Source organism: Neoarius graeffei, chromosome 8 (genome assembly GCF_027579695.1).
Source record: "Neoarius graeffei isolate fNeoGra1 chromosome 8, fNeoGra1.pri, whole genome shotgun sequence".
In the NCBI taxonomy this organism is placed as follows: Eukaryota; Metazoa; Chordata; class Actinopteri; order Siluriformes; family Ariidae; genus Neoarius; species Neoarius graeffei.
The window spans coordinates 31,998,520-32,020,371 of record NC_083576.1 but is presented as its reverse complement, the minus strand read 5'-3'; the positions used below and the strand labels follow the sequence as shown (position 1 = coordinate 32,020,371).

Below are 21,852 nucleotides of genomic sequence, written 5' to 3'. Positions count from 1 at the left end.
TCATCACAGGGCTGACACATAGACACAGACAACCATTCACACTCACATTTACACCTACGGTCAATTTAGAGTCACCAGTTAACCTAACCTGCATGTCTTTGGACTGTGGGGGAAACCGGAGCACCCGGAGGAAACCCACGCGGACACAGGGAGAATATGCAAACTCCGCACAGAAAGGCCCTCGCCAGCCACGGGGCTCGAACCCGGACCTTCTTGCTGTGAGGCGACAGCGCTAACCACTACACCACCGTGACGCCCTCACACATATTTACAAGAGAAAAATATACCAACAGACACTGAAAAACTGGAAAAGAGAGCAATAGCGGAAATACAAAGTTGTACTTGGAGGTGAGGAAAAGTGACGGAGACTTTTACAAGAGAACTTCACTCATGGACTTCACTCAGCAAAGCCCTTTTGTTTGGAACAAATGCAATATAACAATTAACTCCTACCAAAAGTAACTTTAAACTTGAACTGCCTACCTGGATATAGCTTGTAAATAAGTGTGGTTGTTGTTCAGACTTTTTGGACTTGTACCATTTTTATTGTTAGAACTTTGACTTTGTACATGTACATTCGATTGACAGAACATTTAATTACATTCGATCAGAATCAGCGTTCTTAACTTTTTGTAAAATCTATAATTGTTCCATCAAATGTGTATGTATAACAATTATAGTGGCTGTCTTTTTTTTGTGGTATATCAGATATTCAGCTACCCGTCTTCGACTCATTCAATATCATGCTAGCTGAATGAAATATATTTGATATACCACTCAAGGCCAGCCAATATATGTCACTAAATATGTCACTCAGATTCACGATGTTTTTTGTATGAAAAATGTAAGTTTTTCAACATGAGAAGTTAAACTTCATATCTTCAAGCCAACATGTGACTTTCTTTTTTATTATATAAACACATTCACAAACAAAAAGTACCCAAATCTATCAAAACAATTCATCAATATGCTCATGAGTGACGTATAGAGATTCATTTCCCAGTAAAACACTGATGGCCACACACACACACACATATATATATATATATATATATATATATATATATATATATATATATACAGTTGAACTCAAAATTATTAGCCCCCCTTAAATTTTGGAACATTTTCCCAAATATCCTCCAAATGTTTAAAGCATTGATAAAAATTGATATACACAAACAATCACCAGTACTATTCAGATGTTTGTGGTGCATTTTGGAATATGAAATTAGTTTTAGGCTGTCTTTATATGAAATATGGTAAAAATGAGTTGGTCAAAAATATTAGCCCCCATGTAGATTCTTGCTTTTAAAACACAGTTAATTAACCAATCAGCTTTTAAACAACACCTGTGCAATCAATTGGCTTCCTAGCAACACCTGTAGTCAATTGGCTCCATTCAACAGTTTAAAAGGACTCCAAGGAACAGGGCATTTGAATGAATGAGGAGGATTACTATTTGTCACAATGCCGAAGACTAAAGAAATAAGTCTTGAACTCCGACAAAAGATTGTGGAGGCTCATGACAAGGGCCAAGGCTACACTGCCATTTCGAAGAGGTTTACAGTCTCCAGAACTGCAGTTCGGTGCATCATTGCCAAGTACAAGGAGACAAATTCGGTCAAGAACAAACCTGGTCGTGGACGCAAGTGTAAGATCTCAAGAACTCTGGAAAGAAAAATTGTCAGAGATGTCCGTAAAGAGCCCCGTACATCTGCAAAGGAAATTGTTGCTGACCTGGCCTCTTCTGGAGTTTGTGTGTCAAGGCACACTGTTGTGAGGGCTCTTCATCGGAATGGGCTTCGGGGCTATCGTCCCAGAAGAACCCCCTTACTAAAACATCGTCACATCAAAGCCCGACTAAAGTTTGCCCGTGAGTACTTGAAGAAGAAAGATGAGTTTTGGAAGTCTGTGCTTTGGTCAGATGAGATGAAATTGGAGCTGTTTGGGCATATGGACATTGCCTATGTATGGCGAAGAAAGGGAGAGGCCTTCAACCCTGTGAACACAGTTCCCACAGTTAAACATGGTGGTGGCAGCATCATGCTGTGGGGCTGTTTTGCAGCCTCCGGTACAGGCAGTCTGGTTCGGGTGCATGGCACCATGAAAAAGGAAGATTACCTAAAAATACTGAAGGAAAACATGCAGAAGTCTGCTCTCACTTTGCGCTTAGGTCATCGTTGGGTCTTCCAGCAAGATAACGACCCAAAGCATACATCTAAAATAGTCCAGCAATACTTCAAGGATACCAAGACCAACGTCATACAGTGGCCTGCACAGAACCCAGATCTCAATCCAATAGAAAACCTGTGGCAAGTGCTGAAAAAGAACGTCCATGCACGAAAACCATCCAATTTGGGCCAGTTGGAACAGTTTGCAATGGAGGAATGGGCCAAAATTCCTCAGGAGACCTGTGCCAACCTAGTGAAAAACTATTCCAAGAGGTTGTTGTCAGTTGTGGGTCAAAAAGGGTACACAATTGACTACTAATGGTCAGGGGGCTAATAATTTTGAACATCTCACTTTTGCTGTTTTTGGTTGAAACTCAGTGTGATAATAAGATATCGTAATGAAACTTGTTGGACAATGTCTTCATAGTGCATTTATTTCAAGAATAAAAACATTTGTTGTCAATGGTCATTTTCATGGAGAAATCAAGAATTATGTTCAATTCCACAAGGGGGGCTAATAATTTTGAGTTCAACTGTATATATATATATATATACACAGTGGTGCTTGAAAGTTTGTGAACCCTTTAGAATTTTCTATATTTCTGTATTAATATGACCTAAAACATCATCAGATTTTCACACAAGTCCTAAAAGTAGATAAAGAGAACCCAGTTAAACAAACGTGACAAAAATATTATAGTTGGTCATTTATTGATTGAGGAAAATGATCCAATATTACATATCTGTGAGTGGCAAAAGTATGTGAACCTTTGCTTTCAGTATCTGGTGTGACCCCCTTGTGCAGCAATAACTGCAACTAAACGTTTCCAGTAACTGTTGATCAGTCCTGCACACTGGCTTGGAGGAATTTTAGCCCATTCCTCCATACAGAACAGCTTCAACTCTGGGATATTGGTGGGTTTCCTCACATGAACTGCTCGCTTCAGGTCCTTCCACAACATTTCCATTGGATTAAGGTCAGGACTTTGACTTGGCCATTCCAAAACATTAACTTTATTCTTTAACCATTCTTTGGTAGAATGACTTGTGTGCCTAGGGTCGTTGTCTCGCTGCATGACCCACCTTCTCTTGAGATTCAGTTCATGGACAGATGTCCTGATATTTTCCTTTAGAATTTGCTGGTATATTTCAGAATTCATTGTTCCATCAATGACGGCAAGCTGTCCTAGCCCAGATGCAGCAAAACAGGCCCAAACCATGATACTACCACCACCATGTTTCACAGATGGGATAAGGTTCTTATGCTGGAATGCAGTGTTTTCCTTTCTCCAAACGTAACGCTTCTCATTTAAACCAAAAAGTTCTATTTTGGTCTCATCCGTCCTCAAAACATTTTTCCAATTGCCTTCTGGCTTGTCCACATGATCTTTAGCAAACTGCAGACGAGCAGCAATGTTCTTTTTGGAGAGCAGTGGCTTTCTCCTTATAACCCTGACACGCACGCCATTGTTGTTCAGTGTTCTCCTGATGGTGGACTCATGAACATTAACATTAGCCAATGAAAGAGAGGCCTTCAGTTGCTTAGAAGTTACCCTAGGGTCCTTTGTGACCTCGCCGACTATTACATACCTTGCTCTTGGAGTGATCTTTGTTGGTCGACCACTCCTGGGGAGGGTAACAATGGTCTTGAATTTCCTTCATTTGTACACAATCTGTCTGACTATGGATTGGTGGAGTCCAAACTCTTTAGAGATGATTTTATAGCCTTTTCCAGCCTGATGAGCATCAACAACGCTTTTTCTGAGGTCCTCAGAAATCTCCTTTGTTCATGCCATGATACACTTCCACAAACATGTGTTGTGAAGGTCAGACTTTGATAGATCCCTGTTCTTTAAATAAAACAGGGTGCCCACTCGCACCTGATTGTCATCCCATTAATTGAAAACAGTTGACTCTAATTTCACCTTCAAATTAACTGCTAATCCTAGAGGTTCACATACTTTTGCCACTCACAGATATGTAATATTGGATCATTTTCCTCAATAAATAAATGACCAAGTATAATATTTTTGTCTCATTTGTTTAACTGGGTTCTCTTTATCTACTTTTAGGACTTGTGCGAAAATCTGATGATGTTTTAGGTCATATTTATGCAGAAATATAGAAAATTCTAAAGGGTTCACAAACTTTCAAGCACCACTGTGTGTATGTATATATATATATATATATATATATATATATATATATATATATATATAAGGATGTGTGGAGATACTTCTATAAAAAGCTTTTCTTGATTAAATTCCTTTTTTACCTTGGCTGAGTGGATTGGTGAGGCCATCTGAGACAGTGATATTTTAAAATCTAGGTTTACCATGAAAATTTTGGTAATATTGTAATGCCATAAAATGTCATTTCAAAGATGGTAATGAACCCCCTCAAACAAGGTAGCCTTGATGGTCCAATCAAGGTGATCACCCAGTCATGTAGGTTGCTCTGTAGCACATCATAGCATCTACAGTGCCTTGCAAAAGTATTCATACCCCTTGAACTTTTTCACATTTTTCCACCTTACAACCACAAACTTAAAAGTTTTTTATTGAGATTTTATGTGATAGACCAACACAGAGTAGCACATAATTGTGAAGTGAAACGGAAATGATAAATGGTCTTCAAAATTTTAAACAAATAAAAATCTGAAAAATGTGGTGTGCATTAATATTCAGCCCCGTTCACTGATACCTCTAAATACAATCCAGTGCAATCAATTGCCTTCAGAAGTCATCTAATTAGTTAATAGAGTCCTACTGTGTGTAATTTACTCTCAGCATAAATACACTTGTTCTGTGAAGGCCTCAAGGCTACGTTCACACTGCAGGCTGAAGTGACTCAAATCCGATCTTTTCGCCCATATGTGACCTGTATCCGATCTTTTATTGACAATATGAACAACACAGATCCGATTTTTTCAAATCCGACCCAGGCCGTTTGGATATGTGGTCCTAATTCCGATTCCTATCCGCTCTTTTCATATGCGACTTCAGTCTGAACCGCCAGGTCGCATTCATCCGACTTACACGTCATCAACAAGCCACAAACGTCACTATTCTGCGCTGAAGTAGGCGGCGGGTCTCTCAAAAAAGTTACAACAACATGGCGCATAATCACGGGCGCAGATAGAGGGTGGGACTCGTCCCACCCAGATTTAAATTCACCTCGTTCGGTCCCCCCCACTTATAGGGAGGAAAAAACGTCTATGCTGTCTTTCTTTGCATAAGGCAAACCTCACGGAAAAATCAAAAGACTAATTACCATTCGGTTTATTGAGGTGCACGGCAGTGTATACATAGTTGCAACAACTCACATAAAACAAAACAAAGACTGATATTCGGTTGGTTGAGCTGCGCAGACTGCACAGGTTGCGAGCTCGAGCTTGGTTGCTATGGTTACTAACAACAAGTTTGACAGGCATATCGGGGTTGGGGTTGGTTTGCTGGCAGCTTTGTCCCCCCCAGTTTTTTGTCCCTCCCAGTTCAAAAAAACGTATCTGCGCCCCTGCGCATGACATCAATGCGAGGGACGCTTCGGGCTGTGAAGGTTCTGAATCTTCTCAATGGAAGGACGCAGAGGTTAGGGAGCTGATTTCCATTTGGGGGGATGCAGCTATTCAAGCTAGATTGGATGAGTCATACTGCAACCGGGTGGTTTTACTTCCGTAAACACTGGCCATGCTCACTGCGTGTGACGTCGTCGTATCCTGCAATGCGCATGCGGAACACTTTTAGGTCGCTTTTCGTTCATACTGAGGATCACATACAAGTCGCATATATTTGTTAATGTGAACGACCTCACAAAAAAATCGGATTTCACAAAAAAATCGGAATTGAGCATTAAGCCTTGCAGTGTGAATGTAGCGTTAGAGAACACTGAAGAACAAACAGCTGTTAGGACTGGGGACTGTCTTGGACTGTCTTGGCCTCTAGAGGCCGCTGTTATGTTTTTCTTGTTATGTTCGTTTTGGCCTCTAGAGGCCGCCACTGCTTCTGTGTTCTGTGTTTGTTTTGACTACCATGTGCCTTTTGTTTTCATGTGTCTTGTGCCCCGCCTAGTCCTCATTATCGTCACCTGTGTTCAATTTATTTTGTGTATATATACTCCCTCAGTTCAGTCCCTAGTCACGGAGTCTTTATGCTATGCTGTCTAGTGCTAGTTTCCTCTGTCCCATGTACCTTGCCTGTGCCCTTGTGTTTTTGATATTTTTTGCTTTCTCCCTTGTACTTTTGGATCTTCTGAGCGTTTTGCATTTTTGCCTTTTCTTTTTTTTTGGACTTTGTACTATTGGATATTTTATTTTTCCCTTTGTCTTCTCAGCGTTGGATTATACTTTTTGTTTTTTTTGCCCTGGATTGTATATAGTGTAAATAAACTGTTTTTTTATATACTCTACTTTCGCCTCACGCCTCTGCACTTGAGTCATTCCCCTGGTGGCCTAGTGGGGGTTTGCTGGATCACTACACCAGCAACCTGGGTTCGATTCCCAGCAAAACCCTAACAACAGCATCATGAAGACCAAAGAACTCACCAGACAGGTCAGGGATAAAGTTCTGGAGAAGTTTAAAGCAGGGTTGGGTTATAAAAAAATATCCCAAGCTCTGAACATCTCAAGAAGCACTGTTCAATCCATCATTCAAAAATGGAAAAAGTATGGCACAACTGCAAACCTACCAAGACATGGCCGTCCACCTAAACTGACAGAGTGAGCAGGGAGAGCACTGGTGAGAGAAGCAGCCAAGAGCTCCATGATCATTCTGGAGGAGCTGCAGAAATCCACAGCTCAGGTGGGAGAATTTGTGCACAGGACAACTATAAGTTGTACACTCCACAAATCTGGCCTTTTTGGAAGAGTGGCAAGAAGAAAGCCATTGTTGAAAGACAGGCATAAGAAGCCATGTAGGGGACACAGCAAACATGTGGAAGAAGGTGCTTTGGTCAGATGAGACCATGGTTGAACTTTTTGGCCTAAATGCAAAGCGCTATGTGTGGCAGAAAACTAACACTGCTCATCACCCTGCACACACCATCCCCACTGTGAAACATGGTGGTGGCAGCATCATGCTACAGTATGGGGATGCTTTTCTTCAGCAGGGACAGGGAAGCTGGTCAGAGTTGATGGGAAGATGGATGTAGCTAAATACAGGGCAATCCTGGAAGAAAACCTGTTGGAGGCTGCAAAAGACTTGAGACTGGGAAGGAAATTCACCTTCCATCAAGACAATGACCCTAAACATACAGCCAGAGCTACAATGGAATGGTTTAGATCAAAGAATATTCATGTGTTAGAATGGCCCAGTCAAAGTCCAGACCTAAATCCCATTGAGCATCTGTGGCAAGACTTGAAAATTGCTGTTCACAGACGCTCTCCATCCAATCTGGCTGAGCTCGAGCTATTTTGCAAAGAAGAATGGGCAAAAATTTTAGTGTCTAGATGTGCAAAGCTGGTAGAGACATACCACAAAAGACTTGCAGCTGTAATTGCAGCAAAAGGTGGCTCTACAAAGTATTGACGCAGGGGGGCTGAATACTAATGCACATCACATTTTTCAGATTTTTATTTGTTTAAAATTTTGAAGACCATTTATCATTTTCATTTCACAATTATGTGCTACTCTGTGTTGGTCTATCACATAAAATCTCAATAAAAACTTTTAAGTTCATGGTTGTGAGGTGGAAAAATGTGAAAAAGTTCAAGGGGTATAAATACTTTTGCAAGGCACTGTATAACCTAAAATACACTGGTATAGTCTGCTGGTCAATAAAACAAATGGTGCTGCATGCTACATTTTACTGACTATGAAGCTGCAAGCTACCAGAGAAGCTAACATTTGACCACTGTATTAATGATTTCTCATGCATTCTACTCAGATTAGAGTCTGTAACTAGGCCAGCACCTGTCCGTGGCAGCTTGCATGTGCAAACAGTAGTGTGTGCCATGACTGTTCTGAAGCCTGTCTCCCCATTTCAGCTTCAGACTCTGAGGTCCAGCCACCACACACTCCAGCACTGGGGGTTCAGGAGGCAAAGGTTGTGTCCTGAGCTTTAGGACTGTGCTAAAGGGACCAGCACCCATGCTATTCACTGCTTGCACTCGTATCCTGGAACACAGCAAAATCATTTGGAATTGATCGAGGAAAATATTATCATCAACTATATAGTTTATACATTTATATTTTCAAATCAGTTATACCTATACGTAGTGTCCGAATGAAGATTTTCCAGTATGTGGTAGTTAGTGTTCCCTACAGACAGAGGGTGCTCCTCTCCAAAGTCTATGTTGTATCCAGAAATCTCTGCTCCATGACACTTGGGTTCTGTCCACCTTAGAGCTAAACTGGTCGAGGTACTGTGAGCTATACCAGTACCCTGGAAGTCTGTCCCAATTTCCTCCACATGCTCCACGGTTGCTGGGACTGACGCTGGGGTCTTTATTGTGGCAACATCACTGAAGAGGCCTGCCCCAACAGCATTGACTGCCTGTGTGTTGGATAAGAGAAACATAACAGGAAATTAGCTTATTACGTTCAAGTCTTTCATTCTAACACTTTTTTTCTGTTCCTAGCTATGTATTGCTATAAATATTTATACCTGTTCTGACCTCATCAAATCTCTAATTAACAATCTGAGAAATATTTATGGATAGAGTCACTCAATGTAGCTTTTAGTCCATTGAATCAAAACCTGAAACATTTTATTTTGGCAAAGAACGCCTCACTGTGGACCAAAACAACTGGTCTGAGACTGTTCAAGCCAGAGTGTCTTGGTGTGATTCCAAGCAAACTGTTCGACTGCAGTGAGAAAGCAATTTGATCCTGAATTGACCCAAATGAAAGAAGTAGACCAAACTTTTGGTGTATTTTGGGTTGCAAGCAGCATTTTTCTGTAGATACGGCATGCTTAACCAAGCCATGAGGCACAAATACCCCTTTTCCACCAAATCAGTTCCAGGGCTGGTTCGGGGGCAGTGCTTAGTTTGGAACCAGGTTTTCTGTTTCCACTGACAAAGAACTGGCTCTGGGCCAGAAAAACCGGTTCCAGGGTAGCACCAGCTCTTTGCTGGGCTAGAGGAAAGAACTGCTTATGTCAGCGGGGGGGGGGGGGGGGGGGAGTTGTTAAGACCAACAACAATAGCAAGACCGCGAGAGGGCGCCATTTTTAAATAAGCGACGAGATATCATGGATGCAGTTAAAGCAGCAGTCATCCATTATTGTTGTTGTTGTTGCTGCTTCTTCTTCTTCTCCGTGTTGTTGTTGCTTCGATGTTCGCGCCAAGGTTGATGCAAACACAGCAACGTAACTGACGTATACAGTGACGTAATGACATGGCTCCCCTTAGCACCCCGAGCTATGGAAAAGCAAACTGGTTCTCAGCTGGTTCGCAAGTTGAACGAGTTGTGAACCAGCACCGGCCCTGAACCAGCCCTGGAACTGATTTGGTGGAAAAGGGGTAAAACTGAGCTAAAGGACAGCTATACCACTGTAGAAATGTGATGTGTCCTGGATATTAGAACAAAAAAGAAAGAGAAAATAAACTGTGTATGTAATACACAAAATGTTTTAAGCTAGTTATTTATAGACCTAATCATTTATTTCGTGTCAGCTCCATGTTCTCTGTGCTTGAGTGATTTCTACATTCGCTTGGCAAAGATTTGTTTTCTTCTCTTGTTTCTGATCTGTCAGTCCTGCGCACTATGGTGCATGCACCCGAAGAGCTCTCTGGCGCATTCCGGACTGCACATGCTTCGAGTGGACTCTAGCACGCGCGCCGTTAATGTCGCGTGCCTGAACTTAATTAAGGAGCTAGATGTGCACCTATTTAAGGACTGTTCAGATGCAGTATCACTTCGAAGTATTACGCTACGTTAGTATGCATTACCGAGCCTTGTTACCTGTTTCTGATTTCCTGTTTCCTGTGCCTGTTTCTTGTTCTCGCTTTGTCTTTGATATCTTATAGTCGTTATGTTGCGAAGGAAACGCAGGACCAAACTAATAAATATTGGTGATCAGTGAGCACCTCGATATGATCAGCTGTTCGTTTAGCGACAGAATGATGTAACTGTCAGTGCATGGTCAAGGTAAACCTGTAGATGGCAGTAATGCAACACTGTGGATGCCAGCTGCTGTAAAACCCAAAAGATGAAGAAGATAACGACGATTAAGGTAAGCGTGTGCATGCGCACATGGACTTCCTCTGTCTGCTTGACTGCGCGAAGCGAGCGATCTCATGCACATCAGTTGCTAGGGAATCCCCTCAAATTAAATAACTTCCCAGCCACAGAATGGCCTGTTTTTTTTTAAGATATTACAAAAATAAACATATCACAATGGCCAAATTTCAGAGGGAACTAAATTTCACAGATTTTATGAAATCGAAAGGCCGTCTACTTTTAATTATGTGCCGTGTGAAACTTAATCCAACCAAACAGCAAATAAAGCAAAAGTATCAGTTTCGTTCTGATTTAGACCAGGCAAGCAAACTAATACAATCAGAGTGAAATGTTTGCTTGTTTAAATATGTTGAGAAAAATCTACAATTTCCATGGGATGTACTTATTTTTTCATGACTGTATGTGTGAAAGCGTACTTATGCCGCTTTTCCACTACAAACGCGGCTGAGCCGTGCCGTGCTGAGTTGGGCTGAGTCGAGCTGAGCGGGGCTGTTGGAGTTGCATTTCGACTACAACCGCGCTGAACCGTGCTGGCTGGAAGTGGGTGGACACATTGGGTGGAGTTAGCGAAAGTGGGTGGACGTCAGGTGATGTCGTTAAGCAGCGCAAACAGTGACATCAGTGAGCTTTTAAGCGGTAGTCTCACGACCAGAATAGTAAACAATAAACATGGAGGACATGGAGTCGTTAGTGTTGCTGGTCTTGGTTCTGTGGCTTGTTGTCACCGACAACGCGAACAGATGCTGGCAAGAGCGTATAGATGAGGCGAGGCGCATAAGGCTTCAGAAATTCTCGTAATTCTTCTCCTTCCGGGTTTGCGATGTTTACAGATCCCAGCGTGCTCACGGGGCGTGTGTGGGCATGTGAGGACACTCCTCCTCACCAATCAGTGCACAGGGGAGTGTCTGCTCACGCCCCCAGCCTCACTCGGCTCGCTTTGGCTCGCTTCAGCCCCACTCCAAAACGGTGCGAGTTTTAGGGGCTAAGCAGGGCTGAAGCGAGCTGAGTCGTGCTGTTTTTTGGTAGTCGAAACGCGAGCCGTGTCGGGCTGAAGTGAGCTGAAAAAGGGTAGTGGAAAAGGGCCATTAGTGTTCTTTGCAACAGACCTACCTATTGCTAGCTATTCAGTTCAACACAATTTAAAAAATTTTTATTTTTACTGGTAAAATGTAACAGTAATCTTGTGCTTATAAACACATACATTTTCTGTTTCTTCAAGACCAAGGCTGATCACTGAACAAAGCTCACTAAATAACTACTACAACTCAGGCACAGGTATGAGTGCACCTTAAACGTGGTAAAGTGAGGGGGCCCATAGTAATATTTCTGTTTAATATTTCTTTTGACATTCATTTTTCAACACTTACTTGACCTGGTTAGCTTCAGGTCCAAATGACTATTACAGTACAAATTTATATCGTAAATATGTAATATAAATGCAAACACTGTATAAATATTAGCATACTCTGTAATTGAAAAAAGTAAATATAATTGGCATGATTCGATTTGAGCCATGATACTGGGCTCATGATTCGATTTTCCCATGATTTTTTTTTTTTATAAAAAGTTAAATAAAGAAAATCTTATTACTAAAAAACCCCCCAAAAAACCAAACAAATGTATTTTCCTATTCTTTATCAGCTTAAATATTTATTTTGTTTCATTTTCTTAATAACCAACAGTAGTTATTTACTCACATTTATAAAGGTTGGAATAAAATATAACAGCCTATTAACTAAAATATTCCTTTTATTCAAAATGAAAATGTTAATAACAAATAAGGCATTTACTAACAAACTTTTATGAACATTTTTACTACCTCCATTTTTCTTCTTTTTTATTTATCTTTCAGCGGTCTGTAAAAACAGATCTCCGTTTTTTTTTGTTAAATCTATTTGTACAGTCAGTCACACAACATTCATCCATTATCTGTAACCACTTATCCTGTGCAGGGTCGCAGGCAAGCTGGAGCCTATCCCAGCTGACAATGGGTGAGAGGCGGGGTACACTCTGGACAAGTCACCAGGTCATCACAGGGCTGACACATGGAGACAAACAACCATTCACACCTACAGTCAATTCAGAGCCACCAATTAGCCTAACCTGCATGTCTTTGGGGGAAACCGGAGCACCCGGAGGAAACCCACACAGAACATGCAAATTCCACACAGAAAGGCCCCCGTCAGCCACTGGGCTCAAACCCAGAACCTTCTCGCTGTAAGGCGATATTGCAAACCACTTTCCCATTTCAGATCTACGTGTTTGTTTTCACAGCATTAGCACGATGAGTGAAGAAATGTGAATTTCCGCTATTGTACATTATTGCACCCTCTGCTTTCTAAACAACATAGTTACACCTAAGAAAAACCCAGAGATTACGCAACCTGATAATGATTGTGATTCATTTTTCATTCTATCAGTTCAATTTGTCATAAATTTGTATAGTGATTTATCATCACATGATATATTATTATATACCTAATATATCACTATTAACAAGAGTGCTCTGAGAGCACAATATCCCCTGCTGGCAACTCTGCCATAACTCTGGTAAAATGCGACTGAATTTAACTAAATTGTAATATGTGTATTACCGACATATAACAAAAAATCCTGTCAAGTTGTGTGAAATTCCTCCAAAAATTGTGAGAGGAGTTGATTTCAGAAGGTGAGTATCCTTCCCGGGACGGACGGATGGACATCGCCACGACATAATCCCCCTTTGGGCCTTTCGGCCAGCGGGGGATAATAAAAATTGTGACGGAAGTTGATTTCACACAGCAAGCACCACCTGATGAAATTGCCAAAGTACAAGTTTGTTAATAATCAAGGGCATAATTCTGGTACAGTTTGCCCAAATTAAACAAAATTTCAGTATGTGTATAACTGTCATATAACAAGGCCTTTTGCCAAGTTTGGTGAAATTCCTCCAGAAATTGTGAGAGGAGTTGATTTCAGAAGAACGTACACCCTCATGAAATTGTCAAAGTACAAGTTATTTAATCAAGGGTCAAAACTCTGGTAAAATTTTCACAAATGAAATTAAATCGCAATATGCATATTACCGTCATATAACAAGGCCTTTTGCCAAGCTTCAAGAAACTCGTCCAAAAATTGTGAGAGGAGTTGATGTCAGAAGGCGAGCACACCTTCATGAAATTGTGAAAGTACAAGGCTGTTAATCAAGGACTGTAACTCTGGTAAAATACGACCGAATTGAACAAAATAATAATATGCGTAGTACCAACATGTAACAATGCCTTTTGCCACGTTTGGTGAAATTCCTCCAAAAATTGTGAGAGGAGTTGATTTCAGAAGGAAAACACACTCTCATGAAATTGTCAAAGTAGAATTTTATTAATCAAGGGCTGTAACTCTGGTAAAATATGACCGAATTGAACAAAATTACAATATGCGTACTACTGACATATAACAAAGAATCCTGCCAAGTTTTGTGAAATTCCTCAAAAAATTGTGAGAGGAGTTGATTTCAGAAGTTTAGCACCTTTCCCGGGACGGACAGACAGACATCGCCACGACATAATTCCCCTTCAGGCTTTGCGGCCAGCGGGGGATAAAAAAATACCCAAGGACATTATGTTCTATGTTGAAATGGTAATTTTTAGTGTTGTTCCACTTTCGCAAAATATTTAAATGGGTCGTTTTGTCCAGAAGAACATACAAATTAAAGGCATTATTGTTTTTTTCTTTTTGCTGCAATAATTAGTGTAGTTCCTACCTGAACTCTGCAGTAGTAATGTGTGGCTGGCTCCAAGTCTCTCACTTCATACTGAGATGAAGAACCAGAGTACAGTAACTCCAGAGTACTTTCCTCCAGACCCCACTCCATCTGAAACTCGTACACCTCTGACCCATTACAGGCTGGGCTCTGTAGTAAGAATGATTAAAAAAAAAATCAGACTTCTACCAGTCAAAAGAAAAAACTGAAGCAGTAAGGCTACTCACCTCCCAGGTGGCCAGTACACTATTGCAAGTGCTGAGTGTAAGATTTGGGACACTGCACTGCTCTGGGGCTCCTGGTGTTGTGGAAGCCTGGCACATGTCTGACAGGGGACCCCACTGTGGGGAAAATAAATCACAGCAATAACTGATATGAAATAATCGAAAAAAAAAGAAAAATCAAACCTGCATCTTTGACCCTGATCCATGCCCTATTTAATACCAACTGGATATTTATTTAATTAATTTATTTCATTTGAATTTGTTTAAAGCGTGACTGCCTTTTGATTTCATAAAATCGGTGACATTTACTTCTCTCTGAAATTTGCTCATTGTGATAGATGTTTATTTCTGTAATATCTCACAAAATATCAGGCCATTTTGTGGCTGGGAAGTTTGAGGGGATTCCCTAGCAAATAATGTGCATGAAATCGCCCACTTCACGCAGTCAAGCAGACAAAGTCCATGTGCACGTTTACTTTGACTGTGCACTGACAAAGTTACATCATTCTGTCATGAAACGACCTGCTGATCACACTGAGATGCTTGCTGACCGCCGATATTTATTAGCTTGCGTTTCCTTTCTTTTGCAACATAATGTCTTTTCTTCTCACTTTCCGTTACTGTAGTCGGTCTTTCATGTTTCATTCGCACACTCACGTCCTGCATTTTTCTCTCCCGTTTTGAATTTGTATCCCACAATGCTTTACAAGGCGGCACGGTGGTGTAGTGGTTAGCGCTGTCGCCTCACAGCAAGAAGGTCCTGGGTTCGAGCCCCGTGGCCGGCGAGGACCTTTCTGTGTGGAGTTTGCATGTTCTCCCCGTGTCCGCGTGGGTTTCCTCCGGGTGCTCCGGTTTCCCCCACAGTCCAAAGACATGCAGGTTAGGTTAACTGGTGACTCTAAATTGACCGTAGGTGTGAATGTGAGTGTGAATGGTTGTCTGTGTCTATGTGTCAGCCCTGTGATGACCTGGCGACTTGTCCAGGGTGTACCCCGCCTTTCGCCCGTAGTCAGCTGGGATAGGCTCCAGCTTGCCTGCGACCCTGTAGAAGGATAAAGCGGCTAGAGATAATGAGATGAGATGAGACAATGCTTTACACGAATGGGGAAAGCCCACCACGTGATACATGATGTAGTATCTTGAATTGAGTCATGGTGAAGCAGGTAAAAATAGCGGAGAATTTCGGGCCATGTAGCCCTAAATTCATTAATTGTTCTATTAAAAAAACTAATAAAATTGGAAGTCTGTGATTTGAATTCAGCAGCTTTCGGTCCACTAAACGAAAATAATTGGGTGTCAGGGAAAATTCTTTTTATGACTTACACTTGAAAAATCTGAGAGGCAGTCTACCTTTAATTGCATAAAAATGAGATGGGATTCAAGAGCAGAGAATAATGTACAAATGAACAAATCAAAACAAGTAGGAATTAGTGCAGTTGAACCAGCCTCAGCTCCCTCTCACTAGTCCCATATTTAAATGTCATAAGCATATTACACCTCAGTTTCCTTGATATACATATTACTTATATGAAACACAACCTAATTTATGCAAATGTTGTGACTGACTCATGAAATGCAAAGTATTTAACAGGCTACATTCATTCTTCAGTTACTGGCAGTGGTGGCTCAGTAGACTGAGGATCTAGGTTACTGATCAGAAGCTCAGGTGTTCAAGACCCAGCACAGTTTCAGGAGACGTGAAGAAGTGGAAATACATTGTGTCATGTAGGTTTGCTGTTTTCCATTTTCTGGTAGTTCTTTGAACTCTATTTCTGGATGTTTATTCAAGTAATAACTCATATAGGTCAGTTGTCTGAGAGTGCGTCCTTGCATAGCCCAAGCGTGTGATTTACCTGGAGGCTCCTCAGCTCAGTGCAGCATCTCATGGGGTCTGCTGTACCCAAATGTGACTATTAATCAACTGAAGGACTAAATGAGCAAATAAAGAAAATAAATATCCAAATGGTGGGTAATATTCTGAAGGGAAAAAATCCTCAGAATTTCCGAGATTAAAGTTGCGCTTTTTTTAACGAGAAAATACTCAAATATTCTCTGAGATTATAAAGCCATAAATTTGAGAAAAAAAAAAACTCAGAAATTCTGAGAAAAAAACCTCAGAAATTCCAAGATTAAGAAATCACAAATTTATGAGGAAAAAAAATAAACAAACCAAAAACTATCATGCGTCCCAGATACAATGCATTCTGGGAAATGCAGTTGAAAATCTCTTAGTATTTTATTCTTTTATATTATGTGATCACAGTGGAAAGACTGTATTTCCTATAACTCTCAGCTCAGCCGTGGTGTCTGTGGTGTGATGACTTTGATCCAACCTTGCACAGTGAAGTGATCTGGTTCCCTGACACAAAAAACAAAACCCTATTTTTCCAAGTTTTTTTCTTGTAAATTTGTGACCTTTTAATCTCTGAATTTCTGAGGAGTTTTTTTCTCCTCATAAATTTGTGAGTTTTTAATCTTGGAATGACTGATCCCCCCCCCGCAAATTTATGACTTTATAATCTCAGAAAATAGCAGAGTTTTTTTTTTTTGTAAATATACTACTTTAATCTCAAATTCTGATGGTTTTTTTCCCCTCAGAATATACCCCCCCCGTTTTTTTTTCCTTCTTTTTTTTGGCAAATATAAAACTTCAGTCTCGGAAATTCTGAGGTTTTCCCCCCCTAGTAAATATACAACTACATTTTAGTAGACTATTAGATTCTCATGTGCACAATTACAGTAATCATAATTATCAATGTTATTTTCTATTTTAATTGTTGTTAGTTTCTCTGACATTCTTGATATAATCATTAATGATACTGATATTAACACTTAAAGAAAGTTTGATATTCCAAATATGATATTGCTGAATAAGGGAACTGTCAGAGGAATAATTTGCATATGACCATTTTACAATCAGATCTGACCATCCTCGACATGATGAATAAAGACAGTATTTTTACAATTCCTACTTCCTAATCGCAGATTCACACAGGGATTTATTTTTCACAATTTTACTCACAGGTAACCATGTAGTACTGCAGTAATATTGCTATACCCATATCACGCAACTCTCTAGTAATGAACCTACCCCTGCTGCATTGTAGGCTTTCACCCAGAACAGGTAAGATGTGCCAGGTAGAAGTTGGCCCACAGTGCAGTAGGGATCTGAGCCATGGAACACCTGCTGCTGAGGGTCTCCCACTGACTGAGCCATTTCCACACAGTACTGAGACACTGCTGCGCCTCCGTCACACACTGGAGGATCTGGAACAAATAAAGAGGAGTCTATTTAAATGCATAAAATTAAATGAAAGGAATATATCTAAAATGAACAGTGAGTTAAAAAAAAAGTAAATTAAATAAATAAATCAATCAACAGAAGGTAAAAACCTGCATAAATACTAAGTTAATAAAACCAAAAATGTAGATTAAACTATTTAAACTGTTTTATTTGCTAATAAAACATGGGTAACAGATAGAAGCATAAAAACACACAGATATATACATCCTGTTCCAGAGGAACTTTAGCAATGATACCCAAACACATTTGACTTAACAATTACTTCACAAATTAATTAAGGTAAAGAATAAAATTGTATCCCAAATAATAAATTTTGTAGCCAGTGTTTAACTGTCTCATGGGTTGTTTTAGTCGTTTGTGTACTGTACTTAACACAGAAGTTAAACACGAAAAGTGGACAGCAATAAAAACTAAAGAGCTCTTTTCTGATGTTTGTGAAGTCCTAAAAATCTAATGCCGCTTTTCCACTACAAACGCGGCTGAGTTGGGCTGAGCCGTGCCGTGCTGAGTCGAGCTGAGTGGGGCTGTTGGAGTTGCATTTCGACTACAACCGCGCTGAACCGTGCTGGCTGGAAGTGGGTGGACACATTGGGTGGAGTTAGCGAAAGTGGGTGGACGTCACGTGATGTCGTTAAGTGGCGCAAACAGTGACATCAGTGATCTTTTAAGCGGTAGTCTCACAACCCGGATAGTAAACAATAAACATGGAGGACATGGAGTCGTTAGTGTTGCTGGTCTTGGTTCTGTGGCTTGTTGTCACCGACAACGCCAACAGATACTGGCAAGAGCGTATAGATGAGGCGAGGCGCATAAGGCTTCAGAAATTCTCGTAATTCTTCTTCTTCCGGGTTTACGGTGTTTACAGATCCCAGCATGCTCGCGGGGCGTGTGGGCATGTGAGGACACTCCTCCTCGCCAATCAGTGCACAGGGGAGTGTCTGCTCACACCCCCAGCCTCACTCAGCTCGGTTTGGCTCGCTTCAGCCCCACTCCAAAACCGTGTGAGTTTTGGGGGCTAAGCAGGGCTGAAGCGAGCTGAGTCGTGCTGTTTTGAGGTAGTCGAAACGCGAGCCGTGTCAGGCTGAAGTGAGCTGAAGCGAGCTGAAGTGAGCTGAAAAAGGGTAGTGGAAAAGGGCCATAAGAGGCTTCACCCCAAGATAGTGAAATCTCTGAGGATGTGGCTCCCTCTGCAGGACATAAAGCTTGGCACGGTCCTGGAGGCAGAGGAGCCATCTGCACACAGAGACTCTCCGACACCTGAAGGGAACAAAGACATGCTCTTTAGTCAGGACACAAACAAATGTCCCATAAAACTCATAATTCCAAAATAGTGGAATACCCTTACCTGACTCTGACCTCCCAGACTCTCACAGTACACCCGCAGTTTGTACCATCTCCCTTCCTGCAAGCCCTCACACACATGCTGTCTGAGAGGCCCACGGTACACTACATCCCACTGGTGGTCTACACACACACAAACACACATGTGTATGAATTAGAAACATCAACCATCTGATCAGTTTTTATTTGCTAAATACTTTCTGGGTCTAATATGATAACTTGATGACTTGATGTTGGTATGATTTAAGGTCAGAAGCTTCTCTCACCACTCTGACTGAGTTCCAGTATATATAAAGTGATTGGTGAACCTCCGTCATCCTCTGGGGTCTCTGATGCGCAAGTAAGGAAAGAAAACACAACAAATAAGCAGTCAATATACAGTATCTTGCTGGGGTGGCATGATGGTTTAGTGGTTAGCACTATCGCCTTACAGCAAGAAGGTTCTGGGTTTGAGCCCAGTGGCTGGCAGGGGCCTTTCTGTGTGGAGTTTGCATGTTCTCTCTGTGTGGGTTTCTTTCAGGTGCTCTGGTTTCCCCCATATTTCAAAGACATGCAATTAGTTTAACAGGCTGCACTAAATTGTCCATGACCAAAAGCAATACAGCAGAGGAGTGGCTAGCTGGTTGTACTTGTTTAGCCAAGAAACCCTAGGAAAGGACCCAACCCAGAACACACTGAATGGGCAAAGAAGAATTAACAAGTTAGTTCAGTTCCATTATAGCCTCTGACCAGCCTCTCTTTTTTTATCCAGGCTTGTAGTACTCGAGTCCAAGACTCAGATTCGAGTCTGACTTATGCCCCAATTTTAAGGACTCGACTTGGACTTGAGCACTGATGACTCGGTCTTGGACTTGGACTCCTACATTAACTACATTCGGACTCGTAAATTGGAGATGAGGACTCAGATTTTTTTCTTTATTTTTTGTAACATGTCATAATAACGGGCGGCATGGTGGTGTAGTGGTTAGCGCTGTCGCCTCACAGCAAGAAGGTCCTGGGTTCGAGCCCCGGGGCCGGCGAGGGCCTTTCTGTGCGGAGTTTGCATGTTCTCCCCGTGTCTGCGTGGGTTTCCTCCGGGTGCTCCGGTTTCCCCCACAGTCCAAAGACATGCAGGTTAGGTTAACTGGTGACTCTAAATTGACCGTAGGTGTGAATGTGAGTGTGAATGGTTGTCTGTGTCTATGTGTCAGCCCTGTGATGACCTGGCGACTTGTCCAGGGTGTACCCCGCCTTTCGCCCGTAGTCAGCTGGGATAGGCTCCAGCTTGCCTGCGACCCTGTAGAAGGATAAAGTGGCTAGAGATAATGAGATGAGATGTCATAATAACTTGGCATAAGATATTTATATCTATATTAATTTTTATACTAATTTTGTGCAAATGTCACACCTGCGTGCCTTGGTGTGTGCATCAGATAGACTCTTGGGCACGCTCTGGATGGTGCAAACAGAAAGCAGACTCTCACGCACACGCCATAAACAACTTGCACCTGCGCAGGATTAAGGCGCAATCAGCGCGCCAATATAAAAACTGTGAAAACACACTTACTTTGCGAAGTATTGAGCTGCGTTGCTGACACATTACCGAGCCTTACTTCCTTGTTTGGTTTCCTGATCCCTGATTTCCTGTTTCTCCTCTTTGATTCTGCTGAGTCTATGATAGCCTGTTTGTACTTCACTTGACCTATTGCCTGCTTCACTGTTTTATGATTTTGCCTGCCGTTCTGGATTGTTTACCTGTCTTCACTTGTATTAATAAACACACCTTCTGCCCTTACATCCATCTCCCAAACAGCTCTGACAGAATACTTCGCACTCCCTGACAAAGAGAATGCACATTCACCTGTTCATACGTCATGTTCAGGAACAAACTAATGTTAATGGCGCTAAAACAGCCACCGTCAAAGGGTGTGGTTGGAGTATTGCTCTCGGACCCCGACTCGGATCAATAGTGGACTCAACTTGGACTCGACTTGGATCAATAGTGGACTCGACTCGGACTCGACTCAAAAATTTAATGACTTGGACTTGACTCGGACTTGAACACTGGGGACTTGGACTCAAGGTTTAGTGACTCGACTACAACACTGTTTTTATCTTTCAAAGTTCAAACAGACAAAAAAAAAAACGCAGCTTGTCTTGTAACAAGGTCAGTTCCGTGGACCAGCAGGAAAATGTGTCGGTGAATGAACAGCACTTTCCCCTCCCTGTGCATCCATAACTGAAGTGCCCTTGAGCAAGGCACCTAACCCTCAACTGCTCCCTGGGCCTGGGCTCCCACTGCTCTGGGTATGTGTGTGTTCTCTGCTCCAGATGGGTTAAATGCAGAGAAAGAATTTCTCTGTGCTCAAATGTATATGTGACAAATGAAGACTGCTGCTTCTTCTTACCCCCTAAAAGTGGAAAAGACCCCCGTTTCCTCCAGTGGAGGAAAAGCTGCTGACTTTCAAATGCACTGACACCCAAGACTCCTTCCATAAATGTTAAATAAACATCTAATTACTCAAAACTTCACCTTATCAATGATTATAGTGATGACAATTATTGTTAAACAACATTTTTATTGATTTATCATTATAATTATAGATATTATAATTAGCCTTAGATTATTTGGAGTGCGGGTGGCACCAGTAGCGAACAGTTACTATTAGAGTTATATATCAGCCAAAACTTAGGTAGACACACCAAAAAAGCAACAGAGCAAAGGATTTTGCAAGGGATTAGAGGCAGGCTGCCAGATAGCTCCGTTATGTGTAGTTGTCGATGTTGATTTTAAAAGTAGCTAAGTAAATTACATAGGGAAATGAATACTGAAGTCTGAGTAAAAAATACTGTAGCGAGTGTGCATGGAAGAAGAGTCTGGAGAGAGAAATCTTAGTTTCTCGGTCGTCAG

General features: G+C 41.4%; 1 protein-coding gene across 3 annotated transcripts in view; it reads right to left on the bottom strand.

The window, feature by feature from the left end:
* LOC132890578 (fibronectin type-III domain-containing protein 3a-like) overlaps positions 1-21,852 on the bottom strand; it is a 181,543-nt gene that overhangs the window by 15,064 nt on the left and 144,627 nt on the right. For all 3 annotated transcript variants that reach the window (XM_060927577.1, XM_060927580.1, XM_060927579.1), the window contains 8 exons: positions 19,229-19,291; positions 18,967-19,085; positions 18,773-18,878; positions 17,409-17,584; positions 14,321-14,434; positions 14,094-14,243; positions 8,377-8,663; positions 8,081-8,284 (listed from right to left, as the gene is read on the bottom strand). In XM_060927577.1, coding sequence (XP_060783560.1) covers positions 8,081-8,284; positions 8,377-8,663; positions 14,094-14,243; positions 14,321-14,434; positions 17,409-17,584; positions 18,773-18,878; positions 18,967-19,085; positions 19,229-19,291 — 1,219 coding nt within the window. The remainder of the gene's footprint in view (positions 1-8,080; positions 8,285-8,376; positions 8,664-14,093; positions 14,244-14,320; positions 14,435-17,408; positions 17,585-18,772; positions 18,879-18,966; positions 19,086-19,228; positions 19,292-21,852) is intronic.